Here is a 13523-nt window from a genome sequence, read left to right as displayed (position 1 = left end):
GGGTGTCATTGCAAATTTGCTGATTCAGTTGAGCACATTACCATCCAGATTGTTGATATAGATGACAAACAACAACAGACACAGCAACGATCTCTGTGGCACCCCACTAGTCACAGGCCTGCAGTTAAAGAGGCAACCATCTACCACTCACTTGCTTCTCTCACAAAGCCATTATCTAATCTAACTTACTTCCCCGTCTTAAATGCCAAGCAGCTTTGTGTTTTAGATTTCTAGCAATTGCACCATTTGGCTTTCCTATTACAGGAAAAAAAACCTTATTACACTTCTGCAGGTCTCGATTTTAGTTCTTTCTGTGAAAGGAAATTCTTACCTAAAAGTAGCCAGTAAAGCTTAATAATTCTTGAGATGGGGGAATTGCTGAGAAACAAAACTGTAAGTACTTAGAGTCACACAGTAGAGAAAAGGGCACTCCGGTCTATGCTGACCATTCAACTATCTATTCATACATACTGTAATTACGTTATGTATAGTTAATTTACGTGCTTATTTAGATACTGGACCTACTTCCAGGAGTCCAGATTCCACCCTCTGCATGAAAATGTTCCTCCTTAGACTTCTTCTAAACATCTTCACTTTTTCTGAAACCCTTTAGCTTTTCTCACTGCCGTTTTGGTGGAAATCTTTCTATGAAAGGCTCATAATTTGCATACCTCATCTCCCTTGTTCCAAGGAAAACAACCCCAGCATCTCCATTCACTCCAGCCAAACCAGGCAATATCCTAGAGAGTCTGCTCTTCAATCACATCATAGGAGAAAAAACCTACCGCAAACATCCCTCCTAAACTTTCCTCCAATCAGTATAAAATTATGTTCCTTTCGTAATAAATATTTTTGCTCTGGGAAAAAAAATCTCTGCCTATCCACTTTATTTATGCATTATCATCTTTTATCTTTCTATCAAATCACCTCTCATCCCAATTCGCTTCAAAGTGAAAAGACTTAGTTTGCTCAACCTCTCCTCATAAGACATGCTCTCTAAACGAGCCAGTATCCTGGTAATTCTCCTCTTCACCCTCTCTAAAGCTACCACACCCTTCCTATAATGAGGCAACCAGACCAGACCACAATATTCCAAGTGTGGCCAAACCAGGGTTTTCTGGAGCTCTATCGTTAACGCATGACTTTTAACCTCAATCTCCCAATGAATGAAGGCCAACACATTATACACCTTCTTAACCATCCTATCAACTTGTGCAGTAACTTTGAGGGATCTAAAGCATAGACCCTAAGATCCCTCTGTCCCTCTACACTGCTAAGAATCCTGCCACTAAATCTGCATTCTGCTTTCAAGTTTGGCCTTTGAAAGTGTATCATTTCACACTTTTCTGGATTGAACTCATTCTGCCACTTCTCAGCCCAGCTCAGCATCCCATCAATGCCTCGTTGATACCTACAGTGGCGTGCAAAAGGTTGGGCACCCCGGTCAAAATTTCTGTTACTGTGAATAGTTAAGTGAACAGAAGATAAACTGATCTCCAAAAGTCATAAAGTTAAAGATGAAACATTCTTTTCAACATTTTTAAGCAAGATTAGTGAATTATTTTTGTTTTGCATAATTTTAGAGTGTTACGAACTGTAACGTTTTAGAAACAAATCAGCAGCAAGAGATTTCACACTGAGTCCAGTGTTAATGTTAACAGGTGCTCTTAAACTAATAGTCTCAGCAAACGACCGCAGGTTCATAACACTTCCCCCCAAAAAGGAAAATTTTGATCTAAAATAGCAAAATTTTAGCTGCAAACTACAGTATGTGAAACAATACATGTATGGTTATCATATAGCATACTACAGACTAACATACGCATTACAGAAATGTATACATCAAAATAAATTCCACATCACTCTAAAAAATACATTGCAAGCTTAACATCTAGAAAGGAAATCCACAATTATATTATCCTTGCCTTTAATGTGAGTTATCATAATATCATATTCCTGCAAAATCAAACTCCAATTTAACAACCATCTGTTTACGTCCTTCACCTTACTCAGAAACACTAATGGATTGTGATCTGTACAAACTACAAGTGGTTTCTGAGCTGGGCAAACATAAACATTAAAATGCTGCAAAGCTAGAATAAGTGACAATAACTCTTTCTCTACGGTGGATTAATTTCTTTGATGCTCATTGAATTTCCTTGAAAAGTAAGCTACAGGATGTCAACACCATCATCCTCCTTTGAAGAAGGATGGGATGCATCATCATGCTCCTGCAGCTTCATCACTGGCATCCACAGCTACAGAGAATGGCTTTGCAAAGTCAGGTGACTTGAGTACAGGCTGGTGACATAAAATGGCTTTCAATTTATCAAATGCCTCCTGTTCTGTCCAAACAAACTTTTCACCCTTTTTCAGGAGGTTGATCAAAGGGAGAACAATATCAGCAAAGTTCTTACAGAACTTACGATAATATCCAACCATTCCCAGAAACTTTCTAAGAGTCTTTTTACCAGTTGGAATGGGAACTTCAGAAATTGCCTGAACTTTTGCCTGAACAGGAGTCAGCCAGCCATGAGACAATGAAGGCAGAAAAGTCCCTGACACATCATCAAAACCTGAATCCCGATTTTGGCTATCATGGGTAGCAGAATCATGCTGCACAGAAATATCTGCATTGGCTGACTTCTTAGCCATTCTTCAAGTTACTGCGCAGGAGGGATAAATGTTAGAATCTATCTTTGAATCATCAGTGACTGGCTTAGCTGTCAGCTGCACTGCAGGAACAACTTTACCATCTGCTAGGTCATTTCCTAACAACAGAGAAACACCTTCCACCAGTAAACTGGGTCATAGTCCTATTTTAACAGATCCTGAAACCAACCCTGACCCTAAAGTTACCTTGTGCAGTGGCACAGGAACAATCCTGCCCTCAATGCCTTTAATAAGATTTACCTCACCAGTGGCAGTCTCATCACTAAACTTCAGAACACTGTCTAATATAAGTGACTGAGAAGCCCCAGTATCTCAAAGAATCTTCACTGGTACTGGGGTTGACCCTTCATTCACTGACACAAACCTCCTTTTCCTTCTTCTTCTTCAGAAGGGAACAATTAGCCATAATATGACCAGCTTTCCTACAATAATGACAAGTAAGACCAGAATATTTCTCCTTCACTTGCTTCCCTTCATCCTTATCTTTGTCACTAGACATAGATTTAATTTCTCATTTACCCTGACTGTCCATGCTACTCTTTTGGAAGGTCTTACTCAGCACAAACTTAGCCTTGTGGGTGAGGGCAAACTCATCTGCTAATCTAGCAGACTCTTGCAATGTGGCAGCATCCTTTTCATCTAAATGTGCCTTTATGTCATTAGGAATGCATCCTCTTATGTTCTTCAATTAAAACCAGCTCTTTCAAATTGTTAAAGTCATCACTCACAATTTTAGATGTACACCATCGCTCAAAGCACACAAACTTCTCATAAGCAAATTCTACATAAGTCTGTTCACAGATTTCCTCAAATTTCTAAACCTTTGCCTTTAGGCTTCTGGAACCAGCTCATAAGCTTTAAGTACAGTTTGTATCACAATCTCATAATTCGCTGTATCTTCAACTGACAGGACAGAATAAGCCTGTTGTGTCTTACCCTTCATTACATTCTGTAACAGAACAGGCCAACTAACTTTTGGCCACTGTAGGTTGAAAGTATTTATCAACCTCAGCTTCATTAAATGGAGGGACCAATTTAACTTCCCAACTGGCCACAAACTTCTCACCAGAGTCAAACGCTAGACCCCTTTGCTGTAGATTGTCTAACTTCTCTAGCTCAAACCTCCTTTGTCTTTCATTTTCTCTTTCGGCAGCCTCCAGCTGCATTCGTTATCATCTCTCTTCAACCTCTAACCTAATCTAAGTTTCTCAAAATTTATTTGTTCCAGCTTTAACTGGATCTTGAAGTGATCTAGTTTATGTTCAAGAAACAATTCCAATGCCCCCCCCCCTTCAAACGCCTTCATAGATACACAGTGCTCAGCTATTCTCCTCTGAATCTCTGGCATTCTCATAGACTGCTTTACCTCAGTAAGGTTCAGCTCTTTAGCAATAGTCAACAAGTCATCCTTCTGGCATCCCCTAATGTCACAGGGGTTGGCGCTTCCAGAAATGCATCAATATCCATTGCTGCTGGTTCCCACACACAAATCAATCAATAGGGAAGTAGCCAATGAGATCGATAATCAATCAATGTGCCAATTTGGTTCATATCCCAGATGAGCCCCCAATTTTGTTATGAACAGTAATATTTTAGAAACAAATCAGCAGCAAGAAATTCCACACCGAATCTGGTGTTGATGTTAAACCATTCTCTTTATTAGTATCTACTTATAGTAACCAAAATATATAAAATATAACAGTGTTATGTGTATATATGTGTGTAAGCATAACTCCCAACTATTGAGCTTGGGAGAACAAGGCTTTTAGAGTCTTGAGATGGTAAAATAGGAAAGTTCAGTCCTCCATGTTATAAATGATGGGAGAGAGATTTTTGTAATCCACATTGTAATGGAGAGAGAAGGTTAGTACGAAGTATTCCACAGATTCCACGTCAAGTAAACAAAGTAATAGTCACCGTAGATCTTGTCTGTCATGTCATTTCAAATCAACGTATGAATTATCACCAAAACGGCCTGTCATAAGAATATCATCTTCGAGTGGTTACCACACAACATACCCAGGCAAGGATTAACACACAAGCAGTCCCACAGGATATTCCAAAATCCACTCCTATGGATCATACGAAGTGACAGCCACTTATCCGTTATGCTCTGTGTGCTGATGATCAACCCACCCTTCTGGGCATAGGAGTTCCAAACTGAAGCTACCGGCTTTTTTTCTCTCTCTCTCCTTCTCCCTCTCCCTCTCCCTCTCCTCTCCCTCTCCCTCTCCCTCTCCCTCTCCCTCTCCCTCTCCCTCTCCCTCTCCCTCTCCTCTCCCTCTCCCTCTCCCCCTCCCCCTCTCTCCCCCTCTCCCCCTCTCCCCCTCCCCCCCTCCCCCCCTCCCCCCCTCCCCCTCCCCCTCCCCCTCCCCCTCCCCCTCCCCCTCCCCCTCCCCCTCCCCCTCTCCCCCTCTCCCCCCTCCCCCCTCCCCCTCCCTCCCTCCCTCTCTCTCTCTCTCTCTCTCTCTCTCTCTCTCTCTCTCTCTCTCTCTCTCTCTCTCTCTCTCTCTCTCTCTCTCTCTCTCTCTCTCTCTCTCTCTCTCTCTCTCTCTCTCTCTCTCTCTCTCTTTAAACCCAGTGGTAGCCTGTGACTGACAGCATAGTCCGTCTGACATCATAGTCCGTCCTCACTCAGGCGCTCTTAAAGTAACAGTCTCAGTAAACAACTGCAGGTTGGTAACAAGAGTGAAAAAAGGAAAGGAGCACCATGCAAAGGTTTGGGCACCCCAAGAAATTTGAGCTCTCAGAAAACTTTTACCAAGGTCTCAGACCTTAATTAGCTTATTAGGGCTATGGCTTGTTCATAGTCATCATTAGGAAAGGTTCAGGTGCTGCAAATTCCAAAGCTTTATAAATACCCTGACTCCTCAAATCTTGTCCCAACAATCAGCATCCATGGGCTTCTCTAAGCAGCTGCTTAGCACTCGGAAAATTAAAATAAATGATGCCCACAAAGCAGGAGAAGGCTATAGGAAGATAGCAAAGCATTTTCAAGTAGCCATTTCCTCAGTTCGTAATGTAATTAAGAAATGGCAGTTAACAGGAATGGTGGAGATCAAGTTGAGGTCTGGAGGGCCAAGAAAACTTTCCAAGAGAACTGCTCGTAGGATTGCCAGAAAGGCAAATGAAAACCCCCATTTGACAGCAAAAGACCTTCAGGAAGATTTAGCAGACTCAGGAGTGGAGGTGCACTGTTCCACTGTGCAGCGACACCTGCACAAATATGACCTTTATGGAAGATTCATGAGAAGAAAACCTTTCCTGCTTCCTCACCACAAAATTCAGCATCAGAAGTTTGCAAAGGAACATCTAAATAAGCCTGATACATTTTGGAAACAAGTCCCGTGAACTGATTAAGTTAAAATAGAACTTTCTGGCCACAATGAGCAAAGGTATGTTTGGGGAAAAAATGGTGCAGAATTTCATGAAAAGTACACCTCTCCAATTGTTAAGCATGGGGGTGGATCGATCATGCTTTGGGCTTGTGTTGCAACTAGTGGCATGGGGAACATTTCACTGGTAGAGAGAAGAATGAATTCAATTAAACACCAGCAAATTCTAGAAGCAAACATCACACCATCTATAAAAAAGTTAAAGATGAATAGAGGATGGTTTCTACAACAGGATAATGATCCTAAACACACCTCAAAATCCACGATGAACTACCTCAAGAGGCGCAAGCTGAAGGTTTTGCCATGGCCCTCACAGTCCCCCAACCTAAGCATTATCAAAAATCTGTGTTTAGACCTCTAAAGAGCAGTGCATGCGAGACGGCCCAAACATCTCACAGAACTAGAAGCCTTTTGCAAGGAAGAATGGCTGAAAATCTCCAAATAAGAATTGAAAGTCTCTTAGCTGGCTACAGAAAGCATTTACAAGCTGTGATACTTGCCAAAGGAGGTGTTACTAAGTACTGACCGTGCAGAGTGCCCAAACGTTTGCTTCGGGCCCTTTTCCTTCTTTGTTATTTTGAAACTGTAAATTTTGAAATAATAAAGTAAACTTGCTTAAAATGTTAAAGAAATATGTCATCTTTAACTTTATGCCTTTTGGAAATCAGGTCATCTTTTACTCACTTAAGCTATTCACAGTAACAGAAATTTTGACCTGGGGTGCCCAAACTTCTGCATGCCACTGTACAACAACCTTTTACACTATCCACAACACTACCAACCTTTGTGTCATCTTTAAACTTACTAAGCCATCTTTACACTTCCTCATCCAAATGATTTATAAAAATCACAAGGACCTGGAACCCAAGAACAGATCCATGTGGTAACTCTCCTCCACGCAGAATACATTCAATCTACTATGATACTCTGCCTTCAAACCAATTCAGCCAGGTTTCCCTGAATCACTTACACAAGCACAAAGTGCACTGCAGATGCTGTAGTCAAAGCAACACGTGCAACTGGTCCTGACAAAGGGTCTCAGCCCAAAACATTGACTGCTCGTTTTCACGGATGCTGTCTGACCTGCTGAGTTCCTCCAGCTTGTTGTCCCTGAATCACTTACCTCCTGATTTTCTGAATGAATCTACAAAAGTTCGAAGTAAATTTATTACCCTAATACATATATGTCGCCATATCTAACCTTGAGATTCATTGTCTTGTGGGCAATCACAGTTAATACAACAGGACAGACAAACAACCAACATGCAATAGATGACAATGTGCAAGAACAAAAAGAAAGATGAAACAATAATAATAATAATGAGAAATGAAATGAGAACATTGAAATGGCAGAAACCTTAAGAGCAGAAATAGCCTGTCTAATGAAGTATAAAATAGTCAGCTATGGGTAACTTTAGGTAATTTCTAAAGTAAGTACATGTTCGGCACAGCAATGTGGGCCGAAGGGCCTGTATTGTGCTGCAGGTTTTCTACATTTCTATGTTTCTAAAATGGATAACCCAAGCAAGAAAGTTAAGAGAAAAGCCAAGGAAATACTAAGGAAAAATAAAGTTCATGCAAGATGCGATCAACCTGACAAAAGCATTGTAGAATTTATAGATGCAGTAAAACAAAAGCCTGCTGCATACAAGGGTAGACTAAATAGATAGGTGAAATGAACCAGACAATGAAAACAGAATTATCAGTTCAGAAACAATGAGAAACGTTTATACAGGACATTGAAACTAAATTCAACACACCAAGATATCACCAACCCTAGCACAGAATTACCAACAGGCACAGAGATATGAACTTTTGTTCTAATATCTGATCAAGCAGGGAGATACACAATCAAAAAACAAACTGGAATCAGGAGAAAAAGAGAATGATTGAAGAAATGCAAACACCTGAAGTTACAATGGATATGCTAAAAGTGGTTATAAAAATTACCCAGAACTAGAAAAGTACTGGCAGTGAAAATATTCAAAATTATTGGTATAAATAATTACTTGTCTTCATCTGTACTTTTTAATACATATTGTCAACTTTCTTAAAAATCCTGAAAAAGAGCCTGAATTTTTGACAGAAGGTAAAACCTACCTCTTACCTGAAGGAGACATCACAAATGACCCATCAGAATATTGTCCTATTACTTGTTTACGAACTAGTTATAAAACTGTAACATCATGTATCTCACAACTAAACACCACTCATTTGGATAACCACAATATATGTACAAAAGAGCAGAGAGGACTCCGTAAAAGTGTGAAGGGATGTAAAGAACAACTGATAATAGATTACATAATTATAAATCAAACCTGGCAGAAATCTTTCATGTTGCTATATTGACCACCAAAAAGAATTTGATTCTGTCCCTTAAGTTCTTAATATATATAAGCTAGAGCCAATACTTGTGAAATTCCTACAACATCTGATGAAGCATTGGCGTACTATAATCACCCTATCTATTAACCGATGGATGAATATGAAACATATAAGTATCTGGGATATCAACAAGCAAAGAAAATAGATCTTAGTATGATAAAGGGAAAACTTTTGACAGAATTTACTTCCAGGCTTAAGAAAATCTGCCAAACAGAGCTCGATAGTAAACATATAACAAAGGCAATAAACACTTTCACTGTACTTATGTTAACATATTCTTTTGGCATAATGTCTTGGTCCAAAACAGATCCAGAAAATTTACAAAGAAAAACCAGAACTGAAATGACAAATTTCAGAAAACAATGCATACACTCAAATGCACTGAGACTAACACTACCTAGGACAGAAGGAGAAAGAGGAATAACAGACAGTAAAAAAATTTACACAACAGTCAGATAAAACTTCACAAGATATATTTTCATCAACGAAAACAGGATTCAGCACTCCACGTGAGAAAATGGAATTCTGATAAGAAGTACACACCGCTGAGCTTAAATGAGAGCACAACCCAGACAAATGAAGAAATTATCACTATAGAAGAAGTTAACCAATGGAAGAGCATAACCCTCCATGGAAGACACCCCCACATCCTGAGTAGACTAGTGGAATCTCAGATGGAGATGAGGGGGCATACAGGATCGAGATATACCAGTAGGTGAGTGGTGTCGCAGCAACTACCTTGCACTCAACGTCAGTAAGACCAAAGAGCTGATGGTGGACCTCAGAAAGGTTAAGACAAAGGAACATGAACCAGTCCTCATAGAGGGGTCAAATGTGGAGAGAGTGAGTAATTTCAGGTTCCTGAGTGTTAAGATCTCTGAGGATCTAATCTTGTCCCAACATATCTATGCAGCTATAAAGAAGGCAAGGCAATGACTATATTTCCTTAGGAGTTTGAGGACATTTGGTTTGTTACCTAAGACACTCGAAAACTTCTACAGATGTACTGTGAAGAGCAGTCTGATAAGCTGCGTCACCATCTGGTATGGGGAGGGGGTGAGGGGCCACTGCACAGGATCGAAAGAAGCTACAGAAACCTGTAAAACTAGTCTGCATCATCTTGAGTACTAGCCTCCTTAGTATCAAAGACACCTTCAAGGAGCGGAGCCTCAGATAGCATACATCATTAAGGACACCCATCACCCAGGACATGCCCTCTCCTCATTGTTACTGTTAGGAAGGAGGTACAGAAGCCTGAAGACACACTCAGTGATTCAAGGGGCATAATTTTAAGGTGATTGGAGTAGAGTATAGTGGGTGTGTTCTTTACACAGGCACTGGTAGGTGGGTGGAACACCCTGCCAGGTGGTGGTGGAGACAGATACGTTAGGGGCACTCAAGTGTATGATGGAAAATGGAGGGATACGTAGAGGAAACATTGATCTTAGAGTAGGTTAAAAGGTCAACACAACATCCTAGGCCGAAGGGCATGAAATGCGCTGCCACGTCCTGTGTTCTATGTATTTCATATTCCTTATTGTAATTATAGCATACTTTTGCATATTGCACTACCTTGCTGCAGCAAAACAACAAATTTCATGATGCATGTCAGTAAAAATAAATCTTATTCTGATTCTGAGTGGCAAAGACCAGTAAGGACTCGGGCTAATGGCTCCCCCAAGTCATCAGGTCCCAGATTCAGAGGTCCGAGCAGGCAGGATGCACAAGCACCAGTGACTCCCTGGGCAGCAAGCTGTGAGTGCAAGGCCTGGAGTTCAGAGTCCTCTCAACACCATGTCTTGGAGTTCAAGGTCTCATCATTAGTGAGTTCTGGGGTTGATAATGGAGATTGAAGCCTAAAGATCAAAGACCGAGGTCAAGGTCTGATGGCTAAAGTTCTGGGTCTGTGGGGATCCACTGGAGATGTCTTCAAGACAATGAGTTCACTGGAAGCTGGAGACCCAGAGGAGCCTTGTCCAGGAGTTGGTAGACAGTCTGTGTGTGTGTGAGTGGGTGGAAGGGTAGGAGGCTGGGGGGGTGAGGGGTGAAGAAAGTGGCTTGTTTTGCTGTTACTTGTTTGTTGCTGTTCTCTTGTTGTTGTTGCTGCTTGTGTTGGACTGCTGAACATTGTGGACATACTATTTTGGCACTATGGAAATGCTTGGTGACAGTTGTGTGCTGGCCCCAGAACAGCCTTCGGTTGAATTGATCGTCTTGGCCCGAAACATCAATTGTTTAGATGTTGCCTGACCTGTTGAGTTCCTCCAGTATTTTGTGATGGTTGCATTTCAGTGAATGTCTCAACTTTTGGTGAATAAATGAAATTAAATCTCTTATATTTTGGCCCCAGATAATGAAATGAAGTATCTCCTACCTGGCACCATATCTAACTGCACGGCCACCTTCAGGAATACTTGGACTGCACTCCAGTGAAGTCTTCTCTGCTCAATAATGGCTACGGCCCAGATTTGCTATGCCCACTTAGACGCTCAATACACTGTAAAAATCACCCTATCCTGGTATGGCCACTAGTCACAGACCCAGTCAGGAAAGCAACCTTTCACCACCCACTGCCTCCAGTCACCAGGAGGTTATGTTTAGAAGGGTTTATTTTCATAAGGTTTTATTAATAGGCTGTTTTCTTGGAGCGTTTTCTTCAAACACTACAGTCTGAGTGAGGGGTAAGACATCTTCTTGCACCAAGAGGACAAATCTTTGCACAAAGTGTTATAAATGTATGGATTTGTGATGCTCAGGCTGACCAGGCATCCTTAAGTCAGACAGCATTGACTTTTTGATAAAAGGAGAATTATACAGGTGGAGCTGAGGCAATGGATCTGCCAAAATCTCAGTCACTACACTTAACTGATTAATAGTTTGCTTCTGCTCTTCATGTTTAAATATGGTGCACAGAGGGTTAAAAGGCACAGTTTACTCATGTCTGCCACACTGCAGTCATGTATATCTCAGTACACAAAGGATAAATTGGATCAGTTAGACCATAAGACAAAGAAGCAGAATTAGACCACTTGGCCATCAAGTCCGCCCAGCCATTTGATCATGACTGATCCATTTCCCTCTCAACCCCATTCTCCAGCCTCCTCTCTGTAACCTTTCACAGGCTGACTAATCAAGAATCTATTAACCACCGCCTTAAATACACCCAATGACTTGGCCTGTGGCAAAAAATTCCACAGATTCACCGCTCTCTGGCTATAGAAATTCCTCCTTTATCTCCATGCTAAATGGATGCCCCTCTATTCTCAGGCTGTGTTCGCTGGTCATAGACTCTCCCACCACAGGGAACGTCCTCTCCATATGCACTCTATCAAGGACTTCAGCATTCAATAGGCTTCAAATAGATCCATCCTCATTTTTCTAAACAGAGTCATCAAACGCCCCTCAGATGATAAGCCTTTACTCTGGTACCACACAGCTAGTTGGCACCACAGTGCCATCTCATACTCATCTACCAAACACAGAAGGTGCCGGTAAACAATACTCTCCAGTCTGGTGGTGCACAGCACAAGGACTTCAGTGTGATAACACAACCCGAGCCAAAGCAGTAGTCAGCCACCTGTGTGTAAGCCTCAACTCTTAAGTTGAAGCTTTGATCAAGAGCTGTGCATTAAAGATCGGCGAATGCTGTGACACACTGGTGCAGTTAGTAGAGCCACAACTCCCTCCTCCAGAGATGCAGATACAATACTGATCTCCTCGATCTGTGTGGAGTATGTACGTTCTTCATGTGACAACACGGCTTCCCCCTGCTGCTCTGACTTCTACCACATCCTAAGGACATGCAGGTGGGTGGGTTGATCAGCTGCTGTTAATTGCCCCCTCATATGTACAGGAGAGATAGAACCTGGAGGGAGTTGATGAGAATGTGGGGGAGAATAATATGAGATGACTGCAAGATTAAGGGCCACTTGAATGATTGGCACAGACTGTTATCTGTGCTGTGTTACTTTTTCGAGAAGTTTACATCCGGGGTGGTTGCAATGAATTGTAAATTCACTGCCATTAATTAAGGAGATTAAAGGCAGAAATTTGTTCTAAATGAGATCAACAAATGGAAAATCTGAAGCTAGGTCAGCACTTTATAGTGATATGGACATGAATCTAGTTTAACCCACCAACCTGCACATCTTTGGGATGTGGGAGGAAGCGCATCAGGCCTCTGTGAAAGACCACGACTCAGCGGCAGCCAACCAGAAAAGGTTCCCTTTATCCCATTCTTTTCCTCCAGCCAATCAGCCACTGCCTCATCTGTGCTAGCATCTTTCCTGTAATACCATGTTAAGCAGCCTCATTTGCAGCACCTTGTCAAAAGCCTTCTGAAAATCTTAGTACACAACATCTACTGCTACTTCTTTCTCTATCCTGCTTGTCATTTCTTCAAAAAATTCCAATAGGTAAATTTTCACTTAAGTAAACGATGTCTGACTTCAGCCTATTTTATCATGTGCCTTCATGTATGTCAAAATCACATCCTTAACAATCGACTCCAATATCTTTCCACCCATTGAGGTCAGACTAATTGGCATATAATTTCCTTTCTTCTGCCTGTCTCCTTTCTTGAAGAGTGGAGTGACATTTGCAATTTTACAGTCCTCTGGAACCATGCCAGAATCTATTGATTCTTGAAAGATCATTACTAATATCTCCACAATCTCTTCAGACACGTTGTTCAGAGCCCTAGGGTGTACACCATCTGGTCCAGGTAACTTAACTACCTTCAGACCTTTCAGTTTCCCAAGCATCTTCTCACTAGTAATGGCAACTTCACTGACTTCTGCCCCAACACTCTCAATTTTCTGGCATACTGCTAGTGTCTTCCACAGTGAAGACTGATACAAAATACTTATTCAGTTCATCCACCATTTCCTCGTCTCCATTACTTCTTCTCCAGCAATCCAATATCTACTCTCACCTCTCTTTTACTCTTTATATATCTGAAGAAACTTTTGGTATCCTCTTTAATATTATTGTCTAGCTTACCTTCCTATTCCATCTTTTCCCTCATTATGATTTAGTGTTCACCTATGCATGTAGTATTTTGATGCCAGG

The 13523-nt window shown here is 41.3% G+C and overlaps 1 protein-coding gene across 1 annotated transcript in view; it reads right to left on the bottom strand.

The window, feature by feature from the left end:
* The window catches only part of tnr (tenascin R (restrictin, janusin)), a 167825-nt gene extending 163986 nt beyond the window's left edge, over positions 1-3839 (bottom strand). Inside the window, exon 1 of the mRNA XM_059983537.1 lies at positions 3740-3839. Coding sequence (XP_059839520.1) covers positions 3740-3839 — 100 coding nt within the window. The remainder of the gene's footprint in view (positions 1-3739) is intronic.
* Between the last annotated feature and the right edge of the window lie 9684 nt (positions 3840-13523).

This window comes from Hypanus sabinus, chromosome 11 (genome assembly GCF_030144855.1).
Source record: "Hypanus sabinus isolate sHypSab1 chromosome 11, sHypSab1.hap1, whole genome shotgun sequence".
NCBI classification, from domain to species: domain Eukaryota; kingdom Metazoa; phylum Chordata; class Chondrichthyes; order Myliobatiformes; family Dasyatidae; genus Hypanus; species Hypanus sabinus.
Note: the sequence above shows the minus strand (reverse complement) of the source record. Positions and strands in the feature narration are given on the sequence as shown.